The following is a 10,508-nucleotide window of genomic DNA, read 5'->3' as shown; positions in this document are numbered from 1 at the left end:
ACATTTTAGGACTTAGTTATACATAGAGTTGCATCGATTTATATGTTTACCTTGTTGTCCTCGGAATAATTGTTTCAAAAATAAACATGCCAATTGTACAAAAAAAATGTTTTTAAAAAGGTAAAAATCAGCATAATTTAAATGGACGTACGGAATTATGGGTAATTATTATGGAGTAGCTACGCTTTCTAAATCGTAGAGGAACATCATACAAAGTCGAATTTTAACATGCCTTTAATCTGTTACGTACGACGTTCAAACGAGCCTGCATAATCATAGAAAAGCTTCACTTTTAAATATTGCAACTATTCAAGCAATAGAAATAAGAAGACAAAGTTCATAAATAGAGCTCCGCTCAAAGACTAAATTATCAGTCAAATCAGAAACTATTCAAGAGAACATTCATTAGGTGTCTGTACTGAATGATCTTGCTAACCGCTTAACCTATATGGTTATCCTTTACAGTGTAGCTTCTTATAGGTCCTGGGAAGGTTAATAGCTATTTTGGGGGAGGGTACTACCCCCCTCCCACGAGAAATCGCATTAAATCCAAAAAATATAACTAGTGCTGACTAGCGTCTTATTATGATTATTATTATGATGTTTCAGAGTTTGATATCAACAATAATGGATTGTTTTACATCTGACATTAATAAGGAAATAACCATTGATGACAACATCATTGAAGTTATCGTTGATGATGCAGATGCTATTGAATTTAAAAATGAAGCTGTGCCTACTGTGGAAGATGCAAAGGCAACTGAGGAATTTAAAGTAAGTGGGACAATATTATTGTGTGTGTGTGAATTTTTCGTCATCCTATTATAGAAGGCTAGTTGCTTCCCCCTAACTTCCAGGGGATGGAGGGGTGTTCAGAAAAAATTAACTAAAATCACACCAACACAGTCATAAAGCTTTCCTAAAAGGTCAACCTTAACGGGTCAGCAATTCTGAGATCTTTAGCTTAAGACAAAAAAAGATTACTATTTCATATAATTAGCGGTTGCAGACCTAGCATCTATGAGCTTTATATTTGAATTGATATGGAAAGGCAAAAAATAGCCTAAAACCATACCCAGACTTATTTATAAAAAAAAGTAGCCTAAAACCCTCTCAGCACGTGTATGTAGCTTCACTGTAAAGGAGAACCTTTTAGGTTTAGAGGTTAGCGAGACCCTTCACTACAGAAATAAAAGCTTACTACTTTATATGACAGGATAGGATAGTAAAGGATTTTAGTCAGAAGCTTAAGATTTCAAAAATTGAATTGATCTTCTTTATTCAGAAAAAAGGTTATAATATTGGCTTTTATTGAAGCTATAAAGCTGACATTTTTATGATTTGATTTTTTTGGGATATTGAATTATAAAATTTTAGAAGAAAAATCTTTGGCATATACTTTGATTGACAGTACATTATTTTTACTTTTGCTGATATTTTGCTTAATAGTTTTATATAACCCTGCTTTGCTACTTATAGATGTTGGCACCCTTGTTGATCCATTAAATACTTAAATCATTCTTTTTAATAATCTTTTTCATTATCAATTAACAACTACAAAATATTTATTATCTAATATTAAAGCCTACTACAATTCCAATATTATTAAAGTTCCTAAACCTGCTCCAATCTCTATAATTAATATCAGCTGGCTGTTATGGAAAAAGGTATCACCAACCATATTTTAAAAGAAACTCTAAAAAAAAGAACATTAACACTTCTAAGGATCTAGATCTAAGGACATTCAAACATTATTTTTTTTTAGGGAAGCAATAGCAAAGGAGAAGCTACTCTTACTGTAATAGTAGATATGGATTATTGTACAGCTGAAACATATCCTCATGCTACATCTGATGATGCAGCTTACACAAATGGTGTGGTTGATGAATCTGTCATTCAAGAGGAAATAAATGAAGAAAGTAAGGTTAGAATGTTTGACAATTTAAGACACCTTTTTTCCCATTAAAATGTGTCAATTCAACACTAATTTTCTTTTTTCTAGGGAATCAATAGCAAAGGAGAAGCTACTCTTACCATGCCAGTAGATATGGAATATTCTATAGCTGAAACATCTTCTCATACTACATCTGATAATGCAGCTGACCCAAATGGTGTGGTTGATGAATCTGTCATTCAAGAGGAAATAAATGAAGAAACTAAGGTTAGAATGTTTGACTATTAAAGACACTTTTATCCCATCAAAATGTTTTAAAATAACATTTAGTTCAATTAAAATTCAACTGTAGTAGATTCTCTTCCCCCCCCCCCCCAAATAAAAAAAAACATAACACAAGAAGTAAAATTATTTAACTCCTATTTATTGTTTTTGGGGGAAATCATCCCATTTCATGTTGTACTAGCGGCTGCGCCCCTATCTCTGAGTGCTCTATATTCTAATGGATATGGAAGGGCAGAAAAAAAGACTAAAACCATCTCAGGACACATTAGAAGGCTCACAGTAAAGGATTACCATATCGGTTCAGAGATTTTGGATTTTCTTTGCTACAGACTAAAAAGGCTATACTTCATATAATAGGAGGAATGCCTTAAATTCACTTGAAAAAAAGAGCATTTAACAATGACACAAAAAGTCAAAATTTTGAGGGAGCAAATTTGTTTTAAATGGGAAGAACCTCTATTTTAAAATTTTTACTCTAAAGGGTATTTTAGATACAAATTTTTATAAAATATTCTTAACTGGAAAAACTGATGTTGGAACTCAAGATTTTTTTATTTCAGTTTGGATTATTTACGTTGGTGTCAGTTATAAAAGCTTGTAAGCACCTGATTTTACCATGTAAGTTATTTGAAGCACAGCTATTTCATAACTAAGTTTAGAACTTTTGCAAATCAGACTAATATGCTAAGCACTATATAGGTACATTTTAAATTTGTAAAAAAAATTAAATAATTTCTTGGGATTTTGTGTCAAAAAGATGAAAAAACAAACACATTAGTTTTAGGCACACCTATAGTATTAGATTGTCATAAAGATATTTAACCAAAATTAGTCTGTATAGAATAAGTTACTTTGTTAAACTTATATTATTTATTGTATGTATATCAGGTCTTTCCATGAAGACTAGAGTCAGTGTACATAAGTGGCTAAGAAGCTCCCCTGCTGATAATGAACCAAATCCAAAAGTAATTACTAACTTGGCTAAAGTAGATACTTTAATCTTCAGTATGCGAAACAGTCTGAATGTTCTCTTTCAAGAGAATATTATTAGGGCTCAAAAGATAATAAAGCTTTTAGAAAGGTTTAGCCAAGATACCAGAAACTCTGAAAAAGAAGCAAAGTTTATCTTGAGAGAACTTACAGCTCTACTTCAAGCTAATATTTCATCACTGGAGTCTGTTGAAAGGTAATAATTTTTTTTTATCATGATATTTATTTTCAGTACCATATCATAAGTAATAAAATAAATTTTCTGTTTAATTTAGCAAAAAAGAAACTATTAACCAACTCCTGAGTAATATGAAAAATGTGGCAGTGGATATTGAATTGATAGAAAATGTCTCTGAGATATACTTAGGTACTCTGAAACACTCTCTTGAAGTACTTAAGAATTTACCCATTGAAATGGTAGATATCAATGCACTAAAAACTGATCCTGAAGTGAAACAACTTACCACAGTAATTGATGAAAGCAAGATTATGCAACAGGAGGTTGCACTTGTAAAAGAAATTGAATCAAAAGAAAAGATTGTTAGGTAGGTGTATAAAGATTTAAGTTGATAATTTTATTTTTTTTGGATTGCTGAATTAAAGGGACTGTAAATGAAAAAATTTCTCATTAGATTATCAAACCTTAACATCATCTCGTTTATCAAATTATAGTTTAATTTTTATGTCTTTTAATTCCACAAATGTTTTTTTTAGGTAATTTTCAAAGATATTCATCATAATTGGCAAGCACAAGTAAAAATTTGCTGAAATATGGTTTAATTTAAGATTTTATGAATATAATTTTAACATTAATCTATATTATTTTCAGATATTTCATATTCACCAAATTCTTTACACCATAAAACAGTAGGCTATTTTTACTTTATTTTTACAAAACATTAAGATATATATCCTAAATTCTAACTTCTAGCTCTCCTGACAAAAGTTTAATTTAATTCTTTTGACTTTAGTTTCTGGTGTCTCTATCTTTACATCTTTAATTTAAAATTTTATACTTACAACTGATGAAAATTATTTTTAATGAAGCCATAATCATTTAAATGTATTTTTATATTATTTTTTAAAACTAACTATTGTTAAACTTTAGGTGACAAAGAAAATGGAATTTATTAAACTTGGAGTTGCTGTTTTAGAAGAAATATTTATTAAATTAAGAGATGCTAAGACCCGTAAAATCTTGAAAACAATAGATGAATCTTTAACAAACTATCAGTCATGCTTCAAATATTTAGATGAAAGTGAGTACAGAATTGCTATCAAAGCTTTAAAGGATAGCAGAGATGCTAAAGACTTTCTCTTTAAAACTGATTTGGATCTAAAGGTCCTTGCTCGAGAAATCATCACTACATCTAACCAATGTAAAAAGATTGTGGAAGTTATTCAGAAAAATCCAGAAAAAGAAAGAGTGTGCTCTGAATACATTCACACAACTATGAGAGGCTTGATTGATAGAAGCAAGATTGCACTGAATATTGCAACCAAAAGATTTGAAGAACTGCATGTAAAGATAAATACAATACTAGAAGAAATAGATGTATTTGTAGCCAAAGTAGAAAATTAAAAGAAAAACTTGAAAGCGAGAAAAAAGATGCAGTTATAGATGCAACTCCTAGCATTTGGGGAAAATTACTTTTTTTTGATTACTCAAAGGAGAGAAAAATTGTCGCTGAGTATGAAAATGCAATTAATAGTACATTGGCTGCAAAAAATCATAAAAGTAATTATTTTTTTTTTTCCTGATATTTGTTTGGCAAATAGAGCTGTCTAATGGTTGAAATCAAGTAGTTGGCTAATAAAATAAGGAGCGTAAAGCTATAGGGTTCAAGGTATAACTATGTACCTTAAAATGACACTGGAAATTAATATTAAAATTTCTTATTTGAAATAGTTGTCAACCTTTAAATATTTTTCCATTGAACAGAATACGATAAAAATAATAATTTTTTATTATAGAGAAAATTGAGAATATGTTGATGGAAACAAAGCAAGAATTGGAAAAGAGCCAGGAAAGATTAAAAAACTGGATGGCAGTAGTTAATACACAGAAAGAAGGTTATGATAGAGGGAATCATATAGAACAGCTTATACTCATGGATTTGAAATTGCTTAAAGATGAACTTGATGAACTAAAGAGTGTTTGTGAAGAATATATAGCAATGTGAATTTTAGATGCACAAAATAAGATAATAGATTGGATAATAATAGGTTGTCAGTTTGTATGTTTTTGGGTGTCTTTAGCAAATGATCTTAATAACTACTGAACTGGTTTGGTTCTCCTTTACAGTGAAGCTTCTTTAAGGTACTGCTGTGGTTTTTAACTGAATTTTGGAGGGGTATTGCCAACCTCATGTTTACTATTTCCTAACAGAACTAAAATTAAAAGCAAGAGTCAACTTTAACAGTGGAGAAGGGGAAATAATATAATTAGAGATTGGAGGTAACATTCACATATAATTTTCAGTCCAACTGAACCAGAAATAGTGTCTCCACAATCTTCAAACTGCCCCCTCACCTGATCTCCCCTTAACAAAATGCTTTATGTCTTTGCTTTCTCCATATTATTTATCTTAATCTTCGATTAGTGTTAATGCTTGACAGCATTACCTTTTTAAAAAGCGAAACGTTTCTAAAATTAGGGTCGGTTCGTCAGTCCATCCGTAACAGATAGCTTTTTTCTTAATTTAGAATTATCCTATCGATTTCAAACTTTGCAGGATGATTCCTGTAGTAGTTAGGTACGAATTAGAAAGTGTAGCAACTCTATAATCATTACCAGAATGTCCGTACATCCATTTTAAATATGTTGTTTTTTTACTTTTAATACCAATTTTTATGTGATAAAATCATCTGATTTTTGGATTACTGATTCCAATTACAATAAGGCACAATATTATGAGCGAAGCATCTCTATAATCAAGTCCTAAAAATGTCAGTATGTCCTTAATCAGAATTCTGTATTTAAGAAATTTTGCAACAAATTTACGTACATATAATTTTTTCAAAACTTAAATATTCTTATTTTGTATATTCAGTTCTGACACTCTACAAATGTTAATGTTCGTCTGTCATACCATGTGGGTTGTGTATGAGCAAGTTTCATAATAAAAATTATTTTGTTCATTTGATTGATCATAATAAAATTAAGAAATCAATAATTCAAACTTTTGCTTATTTGTTGGATCGAGTCGAGATATATTTGTGTCTATATAGGAATAGAGAAGCTACGCTTTTAAGAAATATGTAATTTTGTAAAATGCTGTAAAAACAATCAATTTCATTTTTATTGATTATTGTGTTTCATTTGTGCAGTGGCGTGCGAAGCACTTTGTCTAGGGGGGGGGGGGGCATTTTGAAGATTTTGTAAATTTTTGCCCCCCCCTAAATCAAAGTGCCCCGGGGGGGCATTTTGATTATATATACTAATTTTAAATAGGGGCGTTTTAAGGGGTGGGATTATTTGATTATGGGCCTTTTAGTCCTTATCCCTTCTTCCCCATCCCTTCCCCCATCCCTATTTCCCTTTTATATCCCCTATCTCTTCCCCCCCCCCCTATCTCTTCTCCCCCATCCCTTCTCCCCACCTTGCAATGACCGAAGGGAAGGGAGCTAGAAAGCATCTTCGAAAAAAGTACAGAATATAATTTAACCTCCCACACCCCCCACCACAAAACATTTTTAATGGGTGGAAGGGGATGTTATAAAATCTCAGCAGGAAGGATGAATAACCCCATTAAAAAAAATTTGGGGGGGGGGGGAGGAGATAAAACACTCATTTTGGAAATAATTTACCAAAAATTAACCTAATATGTAAAACTGATTTTAAATATTTCTTTATTGTATGACAACAAGGATGACAACATCTTTAAGTAGCAAAGCACAAAAAATCATTAATAAGAATACAGACAAGTAGATTTAAAGAGGATCTGTTGAAATAAATATATATTTTAGGTAGAAAAAGTTACAAATCCTTTTTCCTGCATATTGTGTGATGACAGTCAAAGTAAATTACATACTGGATGGTCGAAACAGCGAGAAATTTTATTCTTTTTTAATATTATAATCCACAAAAAAAATTTATCGTACCATAAAAACCAAAGATATAAAGAACTATGTAAAAAATAAAAAAAAATAATTGTCCTTTCATCTACAGATATAAAAATCTCTTAGAAATAAGGAAAACTTTGGGGTATAGTCTCTTTTGTGGCAACGCCTCTTAAGGGGCATTTCGTCGTATTTTCATAGTAACTGTTAATAGGTTATTCTAGGTTAAGTTAGGTCAGGTGATTTTCCCGGAGGGTTAGGCAATTGGCCCAGCAGGAGCTATAAATAGGGGAAAACCTACTGTGAAAATACGACGAAATGCACCTTAAGAGGCAATGTCACAAAAGAGACTATACCCCAAAGTTTTCCATATTTCTAAGAGATTTTTATATCTGTAGATGAAAGGACAAGTAATTTTTTTTATTTTTTACATAGTTCTTTATATCTTTGGTTTTTATGGTATGATAAATTTTTTTGTGGATTATAATATTACAAAAAAAAAATTTCTTGCTGATTCGAGCATCCAGTATGTAATTTACTTTGACTGTCATCACACAATATGCAGGAATTTTTAATAGTTAACTATACTCCATAATGATGGGAATGTTAACATTAAGTTTTAGCCTTCTATCTTTAATTGCAGTTGAAAAAATCACATTTCCCCCTTAGCATTACATACTGACAGCCATAGTGAATTATAGAGAAGCTAAAAAGTAATATCAACATATCCTACCCTCTTTAAATGACACTTTAAAACTCTGTTAATTTTTCATTAAGTGGTGTTTCCAAGGATTTATAAGGGCGGTGCGTGAAGCACACCTAAAAATATTTACTCCCCCTTTGAACTAAAATCAATTAAAGACAACAAGAGTGGCGTATTTTATCAAGTTAGGAATATAGAGTGTAGTTAGTTTTAAGGGTTTTTAATGAAAATTGCCATAAAAAACATGTCTTTTTGTAAGGGTATGTAAACAAAAAAAATGATAAACTTATCCTGAAAATAATATGACATCATATATAGTTATTCATTTAGACAGACATACAGTGTTGAGAAAAAGGCTTAGATAAATATCAATGCTGTTTCTTTTTTATATAAAATAACTTTTTGATTAAATATTTGTTGTTTACAAATGTTTTTATAGAAATAAAAACAAAATATACAATGCATGTGATAAAAAGCAGAAACCATTTGGAAGTGAGCGAAGCGCAATTTTTTTTCTTCAAATATGCAGGGAAGGAAGGGTTTTCGGGCTATTTATTACACTAATCCCAAATAATTCATATAAAATTTTTTTATTCATTGGCTCAACAACTTTGGGGACTTTAATGGAATTTTGATTGGTTGGTTAATTAAGACGAGTAATTGTAATCTATATAAGGGGTAATTTTGTGTATCATCATTGGGGATGTACAAAATTTCTTTGGTAAAAAGTTTATATTTTACCAAATAAAATACTTCCTATTACCTGGTTTGTTGTGTTCAGTGAAAAAAGATTATAAACTACTTTCTACACTAATTTAAAAATTTGGTAAGGTTAAATGAATAGTAACTGTCTGTTTGGCGCGAAGGGCCAAAATTTTTTTTTGGAGTATTTCTTGATCTTTTTTTTGGAAACTGGGATAGTTTTGCTTTTTGTAGGGTAGGGGGCAAAAAGGGGCATTTTTGTTGACCAGGGGGGGGGGGCAAAATGGGGCATTTTTTAACGTTTAGGGCGGGGGCAGGGGGGGCGGTGGCTAGGGGGGGCAGGGGGGGGGGCGTTTTGGTCGCTAGGGGGAGGCGATTGCCCCAAATGCCCCCTTCGGTTCGCACGCCACTGCATTTGTGTTAGATGTAAGGGATAACCATATTTGCCTCCAAACTGGGGGAGTTCTTTTTCTGCTGCCTGCAAGGCATGGATAGGGAGTCAGACCCCACCTTTGCTACATTATTTGTATATAATTATTATGATTATGTTTTGTATTAACTATCCATTGTATCCTGAATACTAATAGGGTGATATTCTCTTATTTATGCTCTGTAATTCTGACCCCTAAAGACTAATAAACTTAATTGTACATAGTGACTGTTTTGTTATTTGGAGCGAAGCTCAACTATTTACTAAGGTTTGCCGTACATCTACCGCCTCTACTGGAAGCGTAGCTACACTGTATCCGCCGCTGAACCGTCCGTAGTCCCTCGCAGGACTACATTTGAATCAAGAAAAACAAGGATGACAACAACCATATGCTTCAAAGATAATGAAGCTTGCTTTTTCAAGATGAAATACAAGGGTGAGGATATACCCCCCCGCAAAATTATTAAAATATATGCATTAGATTACCCCCCTCAATCATTTGATACCCTTCATTTTACCCCCCCCCCCTCAAAATAAAAAAGCTTGGACGTCCCTTGGGAAAGGAGGGGGGGGGGGGGGTAATGCACAATAGCAGCATATTAATCTTAATGCAATATAATAAAAATAAATATAACAAAAGATTTCGTCCAATATTTAACTTGTGGCTTCATACCTAGCCTCTGGTGAACTTCACCTCTTTAATTATTAGTTTATTTTTTCCCTAGAGGGGTAGAAGGGGGGGGGGGGTGGATTTTGAAGCAACCCTACAATCAATTGGGATTAAAACTTCTGGACCAATGAAAAAATTTAATAGACAATCAGTCCTGCTATTTTTGGATCTTAACAATAAATATCTGGATAAAACTTTTTTTTATAAAAGTAATAGGTTATTTGTCTGTATATCTGTTTGTACCGAGGATCTCGCTAACCGATGAACTGATATAGTTCTCCTTTACAGGGTAGCTTCTTATATAGGTCCTGGGAAGGTTATAACTATTTTGGGGGAAGGTACCCCCAACCCTCCCAAGCGAAATCGCCCCTATAAAAAATACCCCCCCTTCACAATGATTTTTTTAAACTAAAATAAAAAAATGGGGGGAGGTGGTCGAGGATATCCTATTACTTTTGGTTCAGAAGGTTACCAATTGTGCGTATCATTCTCATTTTGTTGTTTTTGTATTGAAAAAATGGTAAAGACGTCAAACTTTTTAAAAGAAGAAATAAGGATGACAATATATCCATAAGTAGAGAAGCATAAAAAAACACTAAATGATATTTTAAAACATATGAGGCAAATTGCCTACCCCAAAAATTTTTAATCTCACCCCCTCCCCCCTCCAAGAATTGCTTCGCACGCCCATGACCCACCACCACCCACCCCCTTCACGTTTTGTACTATTGCCTCTCAGCCACATTGAATTACACAATTTCATCCCTTATGA

At 32.2% G+C, this 10,508-nt stretch overlaps 2 protein-coding genes across 2 annotated transcripts; both read left to right on the top strand.

The window, feature by feature from the left end:
- Positions 1–613: 613 nt before the first annotated feature.
- LOC145327832 (uncharacterized) lies at positions 614–3,776 on the top strand. Its single transcript, XM_080171377.1, has 6 exons — positions 614–774; positions 1,766–1,924; positions 2,003–2,161; positions 2,740–2,797; positions 3,068–3,365; positions 3,445–3,776. Exons 1-6 carry the CDS (start codon positions 628–630, stop codon positions 3,716–3,718), a joined length of 1,095 nt encoding a protein of 364 aa, XP_080027503.1. The 5' UTR covers positions 614–627; the 3' UTR covers positions 3,719–3,776.
- A 113-nt stretch (positions 3,777–3,889) lies between these two features.
- LOC145327831 (uncharacterized) lies at positions 3,890–4,907 on the top strand. Its single transcript, XM_080171376.1, has 2 exons — positions 3,890–4,036; positions 4,278–4,907. The coding sequence occupies exon 2, from the start codon at positions 4,290–4,292 to the stop codon at positions 4,749–4,751; it is 462 nt and encodes a 153-aa protein (XP_080027502.1). The 5' UTR covers positions 3,890–4,036; positions 4,278–4,289; the 3' UTR covers positions 4,752–4,907.
- The last annotated feature ends 5,601 nt before the right edge of the window (positions 4,908–10,508 follow it).

This window comes from Acartia tonsa, chromosome 9, assembly GCF_053477335.1.
Source record: "Acartia tonsa isolate MP-2025a chromosome 9, ASM5347733v1, whole genome shotgun sequence".
Classification (NCBI taxonomy): domain Eukaryota; kingdom Metazoa; phylum Arthropoda; class Copepoda; order Calanoida; family Acartiidae; genus Acartia; species Acartia tonsa.
This window is presented reverse-complemented; position numbering and strand designations above follow the sequence as displayed.

Coding starts and splice junctions, on each gene's coding strand:
- LOC145327832 (XM_080171377.1), top strand. CDS start 628: ATGGATTGTTTTACATCTGACATTAATAAGGAAATAACCATTGATGAC. Junction 2,162..2,739: donor AAATAAATGAAGAAACTAAG/GTTAGAATGTTT, acceptor TTTTTATTTCAG/TTTGGATTATTTACGTTGGT. Junction 2,798..3,067: donor TAAGCACCTGATTTTACCAT/GTAAGTTATTTG, acceptor TATGTATATCAG/GTCTTTCCATGAAGACTAGA.
- LOC145327831 (XM_080171376.1), top strand. CDS start 4,290: ATGGAATTTATTAAACTTGGAGTTGCTGTTTTAGAAGAAATATTTATT.